General features: G+C 43.3%; 2 protein-coding genes across 2 annotated transcripts; both read left to right on the top strand.

The window, feature by feature from the left end:
* The first annotated feature begins 176 nt into the window (after window positions 1-176).
* LOC124258872 (mediator of RNA polymerase II transcription subunit 15-like) lies at window positions 177-14,204 on the top strand. The gene is made up of 6 exons (XM_046692965.1): window positions 177-472; window positions 5,855-5,886; window positions 10,351-10,439; window positions 11,386-11,466; window positions 11,839-12,604; window positions 13,414-14,204. Exons 1-6 carry the CDS (start codon window positions 433-435, stop codon window positions 13,669-13,671), a joined length of 1,266 nt encoding a protein of 421 aa, XP_046548921.1. The 5' UTR covers window positions 177-432; the 3' UTR covers window positions 13,672-14,204.
* LOC124258920 lies at window positions 13,920-15,500 on the top strand. The gene is made up of 3 exons (XM_046692985.1): window positions 13,920-13,943; window positions 14,204-15,265; window positions 15,341-15,500. The coding sequence occupies exons 1-3, from the start codon at window positions 13,920-13,922 to the stop codon at window positions 15,416-15,418; spliced, it is 1,164 nt and encodes a 387-aa protein (XP_046548941.1). The 3' UTR covers window positions 15,419-15,500.
* Window positions 15,501-17,169: the final 1,669 nt, after the last annotated feature.

Genomic DNA, 17,169 nt, shown 5'->3' with positions numbered 1-17,169 from the left:
AACCGAACACAGATCCCCAGATTCCATGACCCAACTATCCCAGAGGTACTGCCGCACATGGGGAGGAGGGGGGGACACCGAGACAGCCGTCTCTTGTACGTCTACGTAACGCCACTGCGTTATCTTCGAAGCAACGTTTAGGGTTAGAGGTCGAAGAAATTCGACTCTCGCCATACGAGATGGCTTTTATCAGAACGAGGCTTGTCATTGAACTTTGTCGAAACTTCAGTGACAGTTCCTCCACTCTGGTAGGCTGTTCGCAACTGGTTAATGTGGTTCGAAACATTCCAGGAACAGTGAGTGAACGCCGTTCGGTTTGGGGAAAAAGTTGGATCTTATTGTGGGCGCGAAGGGAAGTGTCGTCTGGTTGTGATTTCTTTGTCTGGTGCTGCCGGAGCGAGCTAAGGTGCTGAAGAAAGTACTGCAGGAAACATGGACATGAAGGTCTTCCTGTTCGCGTGTCTGTTGTCAGGTGAGTCTGACTGGACAGGTGGCATATGTATGTCATATTCAACAGACGAGAAGTATACCGTCTGGCAAATACTGCGGAAAAGCTGTGTTTGAATACAAATTGGTCTTGAGCAACCCATACTTATCGTAAGTGGCGACTAACTGGATAGGGTGGTCAGGCTCGCTCATTCTGCTGAGACATGTCATCGTATCCCACATGCGTAGATCGATGCTCATGATGTCTATCACTGGACTGTCTGGTACAGACTCGATTATTTACAGACCGCCGCGATATAGATGAAAAATTAGGCGTTAAATGAAGTTCGGCGTTAAAAATAAATAAACAAAACTGTATTCACACACAAAACGGACATGGTAAATGCAGCAAAAGTAGGTATAGATGTCTTAGTTTCATTGAGGAACATGTATAAGTCGCAAAATGTGACTGACAATGGGTTAAAACGAGCAGGTGAAATAACTCTCTCTCTATGTTACACACTCCCAAGTTTTAGATAAACCAAAATGTCGCTACACATCAGTGAAAAACAAACTAACCAAATGAACTCTGCAAATCAAGCATGTGTGAAAGCTGAATTTGTAGAAATGCTCATCGGTTCGTAATACTTACTCTTTCAGCAAATTCTATATGTGTTTTTGGCAATTAACAATAGGAATACAGCCTTTAAAGTGTAAGTTATTTCTTTTCAAACACATATATAAATAGCCTATCTGGATATTCTGCACGTGCCAATGAGTATTTGCTCGAATCTTCTATTTTAGTTTATCCGAATCTTTTCTCGTTATTTCAACTATTTTCTCGAAACTTCGAATGTTTTCTTGTTGATTAGATTATTTTCTCGTTGTTTCAAGTTTCTTTAAAAAACTAGAAATTTTGATTATTTTCTTGTTGCTTCGATTATTGATTTTAACGTAATGTGAACATAAATGTATGATATGCGATGGTTCAGAATGCACTACTCAATGTTTATGTTATGCACCTTGAAATTCACTTCATTGCACTCATCTCCATTATATCAGTTTGAACGCATTTGAAAATAAAAGTGAACAAACATACTTTTCCAGTTTATCTAATCGGTCACTCACCTTTCTCTGTGGTTATACATCAGTCTAGGGTTACGCCATCATACGTCCTTGAGTTATCTTGACGACGTCAGGGATGAAATTGGCAACGTCGAAGAAATAAGTGTAACCATATGTCCTGGATACCTGTCACGTGGATAACATGATTGTATTATCTGTTCTTGGTAAACCTGCTACATTGTGTTGTTATGAATGATATGAACACGCATTTCTTAATAGTTGTTTACCATGAAACTGGTTGATCGACATTTGTAATGGTAATCCAATTAATTTAATTAGCAAGATAGAAAATATTCCATTTATGCATCAGTGTAAAATGATACAAATGTAGATTGCAGAGTTGTTTGTTTATTCTGGCGCCTAATTTCACAACGAAAACAAACCTAGGTTGTTTTATCAGTCTTTCAATAACACCAGGCACAGTATCTTCTGTCCTGCCCCACAACGAAGCACACATGTGGTCTCAACTAAGGCAAGTGAGTTTGTTCAAAATTGCCCCTGTTCACCCAGCAGAAAATGGGTACCCAGTGGGATAAATCATATGACTTTTAACCTTGGGCATCTTGGGTTATTCGGGGTAATAATGTTGTATGCGCTTAGAGCATGCGGCGTGGAGTTCAACGATATGTAAGTGGTCGGCAATAAAATTAGAAGGGTCGGTCGGGTGATAAACACAAAAACTAAAAAACTGATGCCCTAACACAGGGTACTTGGGACCTAAATTGACCCGGGTTCTCTACTAGGGTCCTACCAGTGGGTGAGTGAGTTGGGGTTAACGCCGCTCTGAACAGTATTCCAGTTATATCACTGCGTGTCAGCTTGATGTGGGAGGAAGACCCGAAGTAATGCAGGTCTTTGACGTATACCACTCTCATACAACGTACGAGCATAAGAGAACGAGCACGGATACGATGTGATCAAACCCAGAACATAAAAACATAGGGCGAAACCATGATCATGGGTGTCTGGTGTTCCCACATGGACGCGATTTCTTCACAATGAACCCGTGAAGATCCGGGTTAGAACTGATCTTCAGTAAGCCGAGACTTCAGAGGCGAGTAACGGGATCGGTTGATCAGGCTCGCTGACCTGATTGACCCATGTCATCGTATCCTAATTACGTAGATTGATGCTCATGCTGTTGATCACTGGATTGTCTGGTTCAGGCTCGATTATTTACAGACCACCGCCATAAAGCTGGAATATTGCTGGGCGTTGCGTAAAACTAAACTCGCGCACTCACTCACTTCACAACGAAGTGCGCTGCTTTAGATGACCCGTACTCTCTACCTTAGTCTGTCTTACAGTCCCTGAACCACATTAATTTCCCTACTGCCAAGCCCTCTCTGCAATGCTAAAGCCCTAAATAAAGCAAGTCTAGATTTCCTCAGGTTCTGAATCTCTGGTCTCCCTAGGGCTCCTTTTCAATATAAATGGGCTTGTTTGTTACTATCAAAATTATATATATTCAGAGACTAAGCGTTAGTCTATCTCTACCTATGTGATACTGAAATTTGCGATGATTTGTGGAAGGGCATTCTAGAAGAGAAAATGCATATTTGTGTAGGCACTGAAAGGAGAGGAAAAATTTATAAAACTTTTGAGACCTCCCCTTATCTTTGAGAGATTCTGTTGCAGCAGCTTGCTTTCAGCACATGCGGCACATTTGAGGTGTCACGTGCTATCTCGTGTCGGTGTGGACTTGACCGGGATATGTGGATGGCTTAACGCGAGACTGACGTTGCTATTACGCGGTCACCTCAACATGGGCATTCCTCGCTGGTCATTGAACCTTATTCATTATGAAAAGGGGACATACCTAGCCAGTATGACGTCATTACAGATATTTTGATACTTTTCAACATGTTCATGCAATTTTCAGTACCGACAAATGGTTGACTTAACACAGCCATGCTTGTTTTATCTTTCCGCTTTCATCAAAAAATTAAATTCTCTCAAAAGGTATTTCCTCGAATTGAAACCATTACCACACGAACTGTTGAACCAAGGACTGACTGACTGACTGAGTTTGGTTTTACGCCGCTTTTAGCAATATTCCAGCAACATCACGGCGGGGGACACCAGAAATGAGCTTCACACATTGTGCCCATGTGGGGATTCGAACCCGGGTCTTCGGCGTGACGAGCCAACGCTTTAACCATTAGGCTACCCCACCGCCCCTTGAACCAAGGAAGCTGAAACATCACATGCATGTAGCACACTGATGCCATTTGATCTTGTTCAAGAGGTTCCAATCCGATTTCACAAATGGCCATCACGAGAGCCATATTTGATATTAATTTGTCTTATAGTCTGTTTGCGGTGAAAACGTACCGATGAATTTCACTTTAAACAAAAATGTAAATAAAATAAAGAGAAATTAAGATTGCGAATCCTCATAATTTTACCTTGCCATTTCAAAATTTAAATCTCAGATTTTTATTCAACTTAGGATAAAAGTTGTTTAACAAACGATCATAGTTTCAAATCGCTATTATTGGTGTGTATTACAAGGGGGTATGCACATTAAATGAAACACCGAGAACAAGGAGGGTTGGTCTAAGTTAACGCTCATCACGTACCGCACGTGCATTTGTTTCACTGTTCCATCTACTGCGCTTACCCCCTTGTAATACAAACCAATATAAGCGATTTGAAACAATGATCGTTTGTTAAACAACTTTTTTCCTAAGTTGAATAAAATCTAAGATTTAATTTTTAAATTGGCAAGGTAAAATTATGAGGATTCGCAATCTTAATTTCACTGTATTCGATTTACATTTTTGTTTTAAGTGAAATTCACCGGTACGTTTTCACTGCAAACAGACTATAATCTTTGGCCAGTTTTGTCTTCCTCGCTGTCCCTTTAACATTTGAATTAAATTGTTTGTCCAGAATGTGAAAATTATATACATATATCATATTTTTCACTAGAGCTGAACATAGCAACAACGTTATATTACACGGTTTTCATCCATTATCAAATGTGTGGTACTAGACAAACAGAAACTGGAGTATACGGTTTTCTTCAGCTGACGCTCAAGATAAGATGATGAAGTCTCAGAACCATGAACGCCATGCATCATTCATTTACCTGCACGCTGGCTGGATTTACCAGCTATCTGCGTTGCATATAAACATATATCACAAATAGAGCCATTGGTATCGACGAAAATAGTTTCTGTAACATATTTTTAGCAACAGCTCAAAAACAAGCAGCAATGACTCGCCCCAAGATTTGTTCATGTGGACCATCAAATACAAGATTGTTTTGGATTCCCACACATCCGATTTATTTACCAACAATGGCCGCAACATCTTTTACACACACACACGCACACACCTTCCGTCCAGAAGGGAGTCATGCTAAGGCTCGATTATTTGACTCGCGCCTTCATAGTTTCACCTTTGCTGGCTTCGACGTACCGCAATATTCACTAGTCTACTTGTAAAAGGAAAACTAGCGTAAACTGGTTATATATCTGTAACAATTATTTTGCCATATATTGAAGAACGTTTCAAAATTGATACAAAATACTAACAAGGCTGAACAGTAACTGCTGATATTTCTGGATGTTCTAACATTTTGTCTGTCTAACATTATTTGTAGAAGTTCTAACATTATTCTAGAAGTTCTAACGTCATTTCCGAACGTTCTCACAATATTTCCAGATGTTCTAATATCGATTCGGGTTGTTCTAACATTATTTCTAGATGTTCGAACAATATTTCCGGATGTTCTAATATCGATTCTGGTTGTTCTAACATTATTTCTAGACGTTCGAACAATATTTCCGGATTTAACTCAATATGTTCTAACATTATATCTGGATGTTTTAAATATTAATTTTAGACGTTCTAACAGTATTTCTAGACGTTCGAACATTTTTTTAGGCGTTTCCGGATGTTCTGATATTATTTCTAGACGTTCTAACATTATGTCTAGACGTTCTAACATTATGTCTAGATCCTGTAACACACAATACTATACAGTACCTATAAACTGATATTGATAGAAAAAAAACCAACCACATGGAGGCAAATATAAATGATACCCCGAAAAGTTTAGTCAGCTACTACCGTCATTTCCAACAGTTGTCTTCCCATGCTGACGTTTATAGACGGCACGGAATAGTACTGCAGGTATTGTGACTACGTGTTGTCCGCCCGGCGGTCTGTGATTATAGATTGCTGACGTATATAGACGGCAAGGAATAGTACTGCAGGTATTGTGACTACGTGTTGTCCGCCCGGCGGTCTGTGATTATAGATTGCTGACGGTGTGTATACCCTTGTGTTGCAGGTTTAACATTGGTATCCTCCACCCAGGAAACGGTAAGTCCAGTTGGAGAAGGCAAGTTGACACATTGTCCCATTGTTAGTTGCATTACAGAATGGCACAGGTTGATGATTATAAGACTGATGCATTAATAACTTTCGGAATTTCACAAATAATTGATACCAATGTTTTAACGAAATTGTTGAATTCATCGGTTAGCATTCTTTTTGTTAACAGTGAAATTCAATATTAATCGGGTGTCACTAACTATCATTTAAAGTAACATTATTTGTATTACTGATACTTGTATTACAACCACCCGTGATTTGATCTTCAATAACCCATGCCTGTCGTAAGAGGCGACTAACGGGATCGGGAGGTCTGGCTCGCTGACTTGGTTGACACATGCCATCGTATCCCATTTGCGTAGATCGATGCTCATCCTGCTGATCACTGAATTCTCTGGTCCCGACTCGATTATTTACAGACCGCCGCCATATAGCTGGAATATTGCTGAGTGCGGCGCAAAACCGAACTCACCCACTTGCATTACAACCCGTAACCATGACTAATACCGAGAATACCACAGCCATTGTTAGAGTTGTTAGTTATTGTGAGGTATTAAGAATGCATTAGCAGTGATTGTAATGACGATATTAACATCTGTGGATCTGAGGACACGTTTCCTTCCTGAAACCAGGGATAATCTACAGCACGTCTTCTATTCTCCCTGCTGAAACTGTTTAAACTATAAAAAGTACTTTATGCATTTTACGTCAAACATAGATTCATACCCATGGGCGTATCCAAGGGGTGTCTCTGTGTGTGTGTGTTTCAGGGGGTTCTAAGCCCCCCTTTTGAAAACTACTTAAGACCACATTGAAGATATTTTTTTGCGTTGGCGGAGCCAAGGGAGGGTTCAGGGGGTTCGAACTCCCTGAACCCCACTTTCTAAATTCCTGGATCCGCCCATGATACCTGCATTTTAAACATACAAATGGGTTAGTTTCACCTTGTACACATCATACGAAAATCGTGCCAGAACTCTTGCATGGCCTTTGGCAGAATCGAACATACCGTTTTAGCTACCAATGCATTGGTTTGGCCAAATAAAATATGAAAAATATGTTTGATATAAAAATAAAATACCGCCACCATGAAAGGTAGACACCCATTTCCTCACAGGGTTGTGCTCTCAGATTTCCAACCTCATATTTAATAATTACTCTCTTACAATATATTTAATTCAACATTTTAAGCCTCGGGGCATGTCAAATCGTTCTTCGCCTCCATTACGCCTGCCGGCTTCCGGTTCACGGAGTGACGGAACAAGAATAAGCAGAAATTAAAAAGAAACATGATATTGCCTAATTTTACTATTAAACTGTTAGAGATCATTTTTCTTATCTGCCGTCGTTATTGTCAGATTTTTCGTAACCTTTACTCAACATAAAAACACCACTTCTGGCGTAGCGGGTGAATGAAAGCATGGAAGCGGGCGGGAATAAGTTACATAACTTGTGCCCAATCCATTTCAACACTGAATAAAATATTTAAAAAAAAACAACAACAAAAAACAACGGAGGGTGATATAATGGGCGATCTTTATGGAGATACCTCCCCAAACTAATCCGCTAGGTGGCACTGTGCCGGACGGTCCGCCCCGCCACTTCCGGTTTACATTGGAAATACATAGCAACTGTCAATCGTCACCACAGATTTATCACCGATATTCACTATGCCTGGATCATGTTGTTGTGTTCCGATGTGTTCAGACAGAGGGGGATTTATTTTCCCATTCGAGAAATCTGTTCGAAATAAATGGATTGTAGTCGTGAAAAGAGATTTATGGCAACCAACGCACTCTCGAGACGACGACTTGGACCGTCCCTTACAACAATGCAAAATGAGAGTTGTCACCCGTTTCCTTTAATAAGATCGCCCATTTCAGTAAGATTCATCAGTTTGACATCAACAGATACAATAGACCTGTACAGTCATTTCTATCATCAACACAATTATATTTGTCCACCATAACTTTGTACTTATGGGACAGTCATATTAAGGTTTGTTTTGGCATCTGTGAATAAAATATATCTTGCATGTTGTTCTGCTTTGACCTTCACTTGCATGCAAGATCGACCCATGATCCCAATAACACTCTCCTGTCTTATTAACGCGTTTGATGTCTGAGCATTTTCTACCACCGTGACTGTGATTCCTTCTTTCAGCCTGAGGAGGCTGCTCCTAAACGCTCACCCCTTCCTTCAAGAACACTCCCTCCTTTCCGATATGACAAAAACCGTCCAACCAGACCTCCCTTCCGGATGGATGTGCCTGTTCCTTCCCGTCGTCCTTCACCGAGGAGGCGAACCCAGTCGCAAGCAGACCGTTCATATGCGGCCGACAACACGACTCCATTTCCCGTGGCAATGGAGATGAACCAACGCCCACTTCCTCCTTTTCCTTCTGGAACACTTCCTCCTTTTCAGTACAATCCAAACCTCTCAACTCGCCCTCCTTTCCGAACTGAAGTAGCAGCCCCAACCCGCCGTCCCCGAGTAAGCAGAAAACAACCCACCCTTCCTCCTTTTCCTTCTGGAACACTTCCTCCTTTTCAGTACAATCCAAACCTCTCAACTCGCCCTCCTTTCCGAACTGACGTAGCAGCCCCAACCCGCCGTCCCCGAGTAAGCAGAAAACAACCCACCCTTCCTCCTTTTCCTTCTGGAACACTTCCTCCTTTTCAGTACAATCCAAACCGCACCACTCGTCCTCCTTTTCAGTACAATCCAAACCGCACCACTCGTCCTCCTTTCCGAACTGACGTAGCAGCCCCAACCCGCCGTCCCCGAGTAAGCAGAAAACAACCCACCCTTCCTCCTTTTCCTTCTGGAACACTTCCTCCTTTTCAGTACAATCCAAACCTCTCAACTCGCCCTCCTTTCCGAACTGACGTAGCAGCCCCAACCCGCCGTCCCCGAGTAAGCAGAAAACAACCCACCCTTCCTCCTTTTCCTTCTGGAACACTTCCTCCTTTTCAGTACAATCCAAACCTCTCAACTCGTCCTCCTTTCCGAACTGACGTAGCAGCCCCAACCCGCCGTCCCCGAGTAAGCAGAAAACAACCCACCCTTCCTCCTTTTCCTTCTGGAACACTTCCTCCTTTTCAGTACAATCCAAACCTCTCAACTCGCCCTCCTTTCCGAACTGACGTAGCAGCCCCAACCCGCCGTCCCCGAGTAAGCAGAAAAACAACCCACCCTTCCTCCTTTTCCTTCTGGAACACTTCCTCCTTTTCAGTACAATCCAAACCTCTCAACTCGTCCTCCTTTTTCCGAACTGACGTAGCAGCCCCAACCCGCCGTCCCCGAGTAAGCAGAAAACAACCCACCCTTCCTCCTTTTCCTTCTGGAACACTTCCTCCTTTTCAGTACAATCCAAACCTCTCAACTCGCCCTCCTTTCCGAACTGACGTAGCAGCCCAAACCCGCCGTCCCCGAGTAAGCAGAAAACAACCCACCCTTCCTCCTTTTCCTTCTGGAACACTTCCTCCTTTTCAGTACAATCCAAACCGCACCACTCGTCCTCCTTTCCGAACTGACGTGGCAGCCCCAACCCGCCGTCCCCGAGTAAGCAGAAAACAACCCACCCTTCCTCCTTTTCCTTCTGGAACACTTCCTCCTTTTCAGTACAATCCAAACCTCTCAACTCGCTCTCCTTTCCGAACTGACGTAGCAGCCCCAACCCGCCGTCCCCGAGTAAGCAGAAAACAACCCACCCTTCCTCCTTTTCCTTCTGGAACACTTCCTCCTTTTCAGTACAATCCAAACCTCTCAACTCGCTCTCCTTTCCGAACTGACGTAGCAGCCCCAACCCGCCGTCCCCGAGTAAGCAGAAAACAACCCACCCTTCCTCCTTTTCCTTCTGGAACACTTCCTCCTTTTCAGTACAATCCAAACCGCACCACTCGTCCTCCTTTCCGAACTGACGTAGCAGCCCCAACCCGCCGTCCCCGAGTAAGCAGAAAACAACCCACCCTTCCTCCTTTTCCTTCTGGAACACTTCCTCCTTTTCAGTACAATCCAAACCGCACCACTCGTCCTCCTTTCCGAACTGACGTAGCAGCCCCAACCCGCCGTCCCCGAGTAAGCAGAAAACAACCCACCCTTCCTCCTTTTCCTTCTGGAACACTTCCTCCTTTTCAGTACAATCCAAACCGCACCACTCGTCCTCCTTTCCGAACTTACTTTAAGCGCCCAATCTTCCCTCATTTGCCACCGTACTCACCTTCCAACTACCCCTATTCGCCAGTAGGTAGCCGACACCCCACCTTTCCACCTTTACAGGATAACCTCCCCACCCACCTTCGCCCAGGATTAAAACAACCAGTCCTTCGCCCTTTCCGTGCAGAAACCCAACCTTCGAATACCAATAAACAATATCTGCCTTCCTTACCTGTGTCCAGTCTGCCCCCCATCCCTATCCAAACTGACGCCGCGGTTGTATCTGTAACACAGGCCCCAACTCAAGCCCCCACAGGTGTGGACACACATTCTGGACCCTGTTCCTCATCCTCGCTGTGCTACTGCTGCAGGTGGACCAATAGGTACGTTCCAGTCATGCCATTATGAATAAGCTTTCATATATGCCCCAATCATAAATGTACGTCCTGTTTGTTAGGCTATCACGTCTGGACTAAGAGTTAACTAATTGAAGATATATCATTGCATTTTTTACTTTATTTAAGGAATGAAAGGTACACGAAATGTTTTATAGAACACTATCTCGATTGGGTGTCAGAATGAGTTCAGTCCTTCGTGTACGGTTGGACCAAGTGTTAACTATTGAAGATATATCATGGTATTTATTACTTTTTATCTTACCTCACACATAAATGTCGCTTTCTGATTGGCCGAGCGCTCTTCTATTATTTTCAATGTACCCCTCTTACAAGCGAGTAACATTTCAATGTACCCCGTTGTCAATGGCAACTCATTTGGTACTTCATGGTAGTAATTCTTTATCTCGAATAACATTGAATCACGTATGATGTACGGAAATTACCGATGTTTTGCGAATGCAAATCGATGGAAGGGAGATAACACTAAATCTGTTTTTCTTGTCAGCAAAATCTAGCGATGGCTACAAGATTTGTACCCGTGCTTCAAACAATTCAAAATTAACATTAAGGTGTTCGGTAAGATAAATACTTTGTTCACTGGTCCCTCGGGGCCTCGTGACCAGTGAACAACTCATAATGTAAGGAATTGAAAGGTAGACGAAATGTTTTAGAGAACACTATCTCGATGTCAGAATGTCAGAATGAGTCTTTATGTGTTCAGCCCTTTGTGTACGGAAGGACTGATATACAGAACTTGCGTAAAAATGTCAGATATATTTGTTATTGTGTTTTTACCTTATGTGTCTTAAACCCAGTAATGTTGGATGTAGTCGCCGCACACATCTAGGATGATGCTTATTTTATGTGTCACATATGTCATATGTTCACTTTCATGGCGGTCCCCTTCATGTCACAATGTTTCAAATTTCAGACCGACAGAGAACAGGTGTTCCAACCAGTTGTGTCTGGAGATGTCCAACGGAGTGTGTGTCAGGAAGGCCAACAACTCAGGGTAGGGGCATTAGCTGAGTGCCTTGCTGGATCACGATGGTCTATATTGTCGGTTGTAAATCACAAGTCTTTGATTTGCATTTCATGCATTTCATATTTGTTGAATGTCAACACCTACGTGCCATCTATAATGCTAGAAAGGGAATTTTAACTTCTAATATCTCATCGCTCTTTCCTGTTCATCATTTTACTTGGGTAAACAATACTAAACATAACATGCAATCAACCAAACCTGAAAAAAGCATTGTCATCGCATAAATTTTTAAGCTCGTTACATGTCAAGATCCGTAATCTGGACTGTTTATGTAATATTGTCGTTGTATATTTAGAGATTTACGTACATATTTTGTTTTGTGTGTTCGCATTTCTACAGATCTGACAAACAATGTCAAACCCATCCTGAGCGCGTGTGCTCCTCTTGTTGCAAACGCCTCCAGAGTCCAGCGACGTGTTCTGTCCAAGAACCTCCTCGTCCGAGACCCCAAATTCGACGTCGTCGTAACGAGCAGTATTTTCAATCTGAAACCCAAGCCTGCTGCCAGCAGGTCCAAAGTGTTCGTATGTTGTGCTGCATGGGTGCACCCAGGCCCCCTTGCTGTGCAGTCATACCCTCCTCTGAGCAAATCCTTGTTCAGATGGAGGCTCAGCGTATTGCTCGTGTGAGGGCTGAGCAAGCGGCCGCTCTTCAGATACGAAGAGAGGCTGAACACCGCGAGGCCCTAAGGATCGCTGCTCTGAGAGAGGCTGCAGTGCGAGAAGCTGAGGCTCGGCAAGCTGCCATGGACGCTGCTCGACTCGCCGCTATTCGGGCCCAAAGGGTGGCTGAACAACGTGAGGCCGAAAGAATTGCCGTTCTGAGGGAGGTTGCGGCGCGTCAGGCTGAAGCTCGGGAAGCTGCTCGTCTTGCCGCTCTTGAAGTTGCCCGAGAACGAGAAATGAGGGCGACAGAGGCTCGATTGGCTGCTCTCAGAGTTCAGAGAGAGGCAGAGCTTGCTGCTCAGCACGAAGCTCTTCGCTTGGCTCAGGTTGCCGCAGAAACTGAGGCAGCTCGTCTTGCTGAGCTTCAGCTCCAACAGGAGGCAGCTCGAGGTGCAGAGGCCAGAGCCCAGGCGGAGCGGGACAACCTTGCAAGGCTTCAGGTAGATATATAGAAACAAATATCAACAGGCCCCTGACCCTAACTCCCAACGTCAGCTGTACAACAATTAATGATTATTCTTGACAAAAATACAAGATCTCTATCAAACTTAGCACTGCACCTTTCCTATAAACAAAGAAGTCATTACCCAAATCTGAAAGCATTGAATGATTGTAAAGTTATTGGTTGAAAAAAAGTGGTGAAGATGTCTTCCCCCGATTTCAAAAGATCTAATTATGATAATACTCGACAAAATAAAACATAAAAAAAAATATAACTGTTCACTGCACTTTGTGATCCCCAAATTTGAAAACAATCCATTCAAATGTGTTCAAGTTATTGCTTGAACAAAACTTAAAACAACGTTTATGAACGTTGCGCTGCACCTCTTCTTGATACAAAGATGTTTTCCAAATGAAAACTATTTGACCAATACTTTTCAAGTTATTGGTTGAACAATTCTTTCTAAATTCAAACGTTTAAATTCCTGTAATTCTTAAAAAAAATATCATAATCTAAATTGCACTGCGCTTCTCCTCTAGACAAAGAAGCTGTTTTTCAGCCGATAGTTTTCAAGTTATTAGTTGAACCAACTTTTAATTTTCCAATTTATGAAGTACTGTGCGTGCGTCCGCGATTTGAGTGAGTGAGTGAGTTTAGTTTAAGTCACGTTGGCAGTATTCAACCGAATTGTGACTTGATCAAGTTTACAGTTGTATAATACTTTAAAAACTATCATCGAAGCACATAATTAGAACTAGGAATATATAACAGACTGGCTATTTTGACCTATATTGATTCTGTTTGAAGGCCGAACAAGCTGCCGAACTCCAAGTCCAACAGCAAGCTGCTATGGCCGCTCAGCATGAAGCCGACCGCCTTGCTCTCATCGCACGAAGGGTTTGCAGTAGCTGTGGTTCATCCGCCCAACCCCTTCGAGTCCCCGAGGCACAGAGACCAGCTTGTTGTTCTTCTGCAGCCCAGCCCCAGCCCCAGGTCCAGGTTACAACCTGTTGCTCAGGGGCCAGCCTGCCCGCGCCGCGTGCTGCTCATCCGCTACCTACGTAAGTTCGACCCCTTCTTGTTGCGGAGCTTCACAACCTCAACCTCAGATTAGCTCTTCACAGGGTCGTGTCGTCTGCTGTACAGATTCAACGTCAGCTCGTGTGAATTGCTGCAGAGCAAATGGCTGGATGGGTGTCTGCTGTTAAATCGCTCAGTTGAGTTTGCCTAATTCTTGAGCTTACTTTACAAACTCCGTCTGACACGGGTTAAACTCTTGTTCGGACGTATGAAACTAACTCTGTTTTGCATAAATGATAGCAGTATCAGTGTATGCAGTTGGTTGTCATCAAATGGTACCTTACGCATCGGAAAGCTGCAACCTTCATGTGACTAGTTACGTAACACTATACTGATTGTCCATACCCGGTGATTTTCTATCCACTTTTGTATGTCTTACAAACTTGTTACTTTTAATCTCTCAATGTAGTTGATTTAGTTGCTCCATTGCTTTGGTTAGCTCCCCAATGAAATGTACCTCTCTACCTGTAATTCTTGATTTCTCGGCCTATTGTTTGGTATTTGTCACCATGCGTAGGTACGAGGTGTCCTATCCTATAACTTGAAGTGTATTTATACCCTGCAGTCAACCCCTTTGGTATCTAACGCCTTCTGCAAGTACGAGGTGTCCTATGACTCAAAGTGTATTTATAACCTGCAGTCAACCCCCTTGGTATCTAACGCCTTCTGCAAGTACGAGGTGTCCTATGACTCAAAGTGTATTTATAACCTGCAGTCAACCCCCTTGGTATCTAACGCCTTCTGCAAGTACGAGGTGTCCTATGACTCAAAGTGTATTTATAACCTGCAGTCAACCCCCTTGGTATCTAACGCCTTCTGCAAGTACGAGGTGTCCTATGACTCGAAGTGTATTTATACCCTGCAGTCAACCCCCTTGGTATCTAACGCCTTCTACAAGTACGAGGTGTCCTATGACTCGAAGTGTATTTATAACCTGCAGTCAACCCCCTTGGTATCTAAAGCCTTCTGCAAGTACGAGGTGTCCTATGACTCGAAGTGTATTTATAACCTGCAGTCAACCCCCTTGGTATCTAACGCCTTCTGCAAGTACGAGGTGTCCTATGACTCAAAGTGTATTTATAACCTGCAGTCAACCCCCTTGGTATCTAACGCCTTCTGCAAGTACGAGGTGTCCTATGACTCGAAGTGTATTTATACCCTGCAGTCAACCCCCTTGGTATCTAACGCCTTCTACAAGTACGAGGTGTCCTATGACTCGAAGTGTATTTATAACCTGCAGTCAACCCCCTTGGTATCTAAAGCCTTCTGCAAGTACGAGGTGTCCTATGACTCGAAGTGTATTTATAACCTGCAGTCAACCCCCTTGGTATCTAACGCCTTCTGCAAGTACGAGGTGTCCTATGACTCGAAGTGTATTTATACCCTGCAATCAACCCCCTTGGTATCTAACGCCTTCTGCAAGTACGAGGTGTCCTATGACTCGAAGTGTATTTATAACCTGCAGTCAACCCTCTTGGTATCTAACGCCTTCTGCAAGTACGAGGTGTCCTATGACTCGAAGTGTATTTATAACCTGCAGTCAACCCCCTTGGTATCTAACGCCTTCTGCAAGTACGAGGTGTCCTATGACTCGAAGTGTTTCTATAGCCTACAGTCCACACTATCAGTATCTAACGCCTTCTGCAAGTACGAGGTGTCCTATGACTCGAAGTGTTTCTATAGCCTACAGTCCACACTATCAGTATCTAACGCTGTACCGTGCATCTTCTAGTTTATCCCCTGCCTACCCTTGAGCAGTCATTTTCCCACAATATGTATATAAACAGCTTGAATAAATCACATTTCTCCACGTTTGTGCACGTTTTGAATTTGAATTTCGATGAATTTGATTCTGAAAGGAAGGATTATTCGTCCATCGAATCTGCCATCCTTTGGTTACGGTTCCCTCACGAAATCTCAGAACCATGTGTGTCGTCAGCGCCAGCTCATAAAGACAGAACTGACCTCAAGTGATATGCACTGTACGAGTATTGGATGGATACACGAGCTGTGGCAACACATAGGCATTACCGTAACTGTGTTGCTGCCTGTTCTGTTTGACGCTTCATTTTTTTGTGTGTACATAGCGATTTTCTGGTTCGGAGGCTATTCGTTACAGGTTTGCTTGTAACGTTTTTTAAAAACTGGATTTACAGTCCTCTAGGCGGATAAGGATACAACGATTGGGGGTACGAATCACACATCCATGGAATCTAAGCACCAGAGGTAGACTCGGGGATGCCGGTGATTGGTAGACGTGTACTTCAGTTTACTTCCGCTGGGTAGCTGAAAGGTGATAAAACCATCAAACAAATGGGAAGGAAAACCTTTGGCGACTGTGATCGATACTCAGGTGAAAACTAACTGATAACATTTACGACAACAAATATTTTAATTTACCCACCTGCTTACAGGTTAGAGCATTTCATTATCTTTGAAGAATGTATAGTACACCCATAACACAGTTTGTATGTAATAATTACAACATTTTCCGTACTTAAGTGCTTTATTTTAAAGAAAATACACAACGAAACAGCATATATTTGCAGACGTCAACGTGACTAGGAATTCTCTGTAAATGGACAAGATTGGTTGCCGCGCTTGCTCCAAGTACCTCCAACTAAACGGACGCAATTACAAACAACTGGTTATGCCTACACGGGGCATTCGTGCAGGCTGGCATTCATACAGTTTAATAGGAGAAGATCAGTAAGACCTTTAGCTGCCATCACCGAGGAAAATGTTGATCAAGAAGGCTATATCGACGACCGACTCACTACAAGTGACATAGCCGGTTATAGGGGATATTGATTTCATTGGTGAGCTGAGAACAGCCTGAGGGATGACCTGGGTATGAAAAAGGTATACGCAAGGCTCTAACTCTTAATAAGAAACGCTCATGAAAGTTTAGAAGCAGACCCAGCTACCTTGGATGGATGGTTCCTTTGATTTACCACCATATCCGAAGAGTGAGTGAATTTAGTTTTACGCCGCAATATTCCAGCAATATGACAGCGGAGGACACCAGAAATGGGCTTCACACATTGTACCCATGTGGGGACTCGAACCCGAGTTTTCGGCGTGACGTAGCGAACGCTCTAACCACTAGGCTACACCACCGCCCCATGTCCACGTACGTTTGCTTGTATAATTCTTTTGACCCCTCGTCGCCCCATGATTTTAGGTATGCTCGTGCTTAAACAAGGGCGAACGTCATGTGCGATGTGCGTACCCGTCTTTAATTAAGCAATGTATCAAGTTTCTGGTCATCCATGACAGGCAGAAACTTGATACAACCCTTCAGGCAGGATACAACCCTTCTCAGAATACCAGAATTCATCTGTTCAGAACAGAATGACTTCCATATCGGCGTTTCTCCAACAGAGCGGTCCAGAATTGCCTAAAATCGGCCACGTATAGAGCCAGACCAGCTATCAGGCGTCAGAGGTTTTCCTAAATGCCCAAAGTAGCACTAGAAGCGTG

The sequence above is a fragment of the Haliotis rubra genome, unplaced genomic scaffold (assembly GCF_003918875.1).
Source record: "Haliotis rubra isolate DU_JTF1 unplaced genomic scaffold, ASM391887v1 Scf1178, whole genome shotgun sequence".
NCBI classification, from domain to species: Eukaryota; Metazoa; Mollusca; class Gastropoda; order Lepetellida; family Haliotidae; genus Haliotis; species Haliotis rubra.
This window is presented reverse-complemented; position numbering and strand designations above follow the sequence as displayed.